General features: G+C 53.2%; 1 protein-coding gene across 1 annotated transcript in view; it reads right to left on the bottom strand.

Moving 5' to 3' along the window:
- Positions 1 to 340, bottom strand: part of LOC119588150 (clotting factor B-like) — an 11,827-nt gene that overhangs the window by 4,950 nt on the left and 6,537 nt on the right. The window contains exon 4 of the mRNA XM_037936854.1: positions 3 to 212. Within this exon, the coding sequence (XP_037792782.1) occupies positions 3 to 212 (210 nt within the window). The remainder of the gene's footprint in view (positions 1 to 2; positions 213 to 340) is intronic.

Below are 340 nucleotides of genomic sequence, written 5' to 3'. Positions count from 1 at the left end.
ACCGGTTGCCTTCGGACAGCAGACGATAGGCGCGTGGCCCCTGAAGGAGCATATGTTCGGCGTGGCCCTCCTGATGTTCCTGGCGACCGAAAGGCAAGAGAAGAGCTCCCGGCACTCCCCTTGCCCTCCGCCCTTGGGTTGGCACTGGTCACCGATGGCAGTGCCCGGCCTTCTGTCCCCTCGGTTGTCACTGGGCGGGGATTCGATGTGCGCTGCGTGAAGAAGAGCTGTTGTTGGTGTTACTGTTGTCATTGCGAATACTGTTTGACCACTGTCACTACTTTTAATGTTGTTGATATTGACATTTTTGTTATAAATAGCATTAACTTTGTGTAAAGAG

This window comes from Penaeus monodon, chromosome 23 (genome assembly GCF_015228065.2).
Source record: "Penaeus monodon isolate SGIC_2016 chromosome 23, NSTDA_Pmon_1, whole genome shotgun sequence".
NCBI classification, from domain to species: Eukaryota; Metazoa; Arthropoda; class Malacostraca; order Decapoda; family Penaeidae; genus Penaeus; species Penaeus monodon.
Note: the sequence above shows the minus strand (reverse complement) of the source record. Positions and strands in the feature narration are given on the sequence as shown.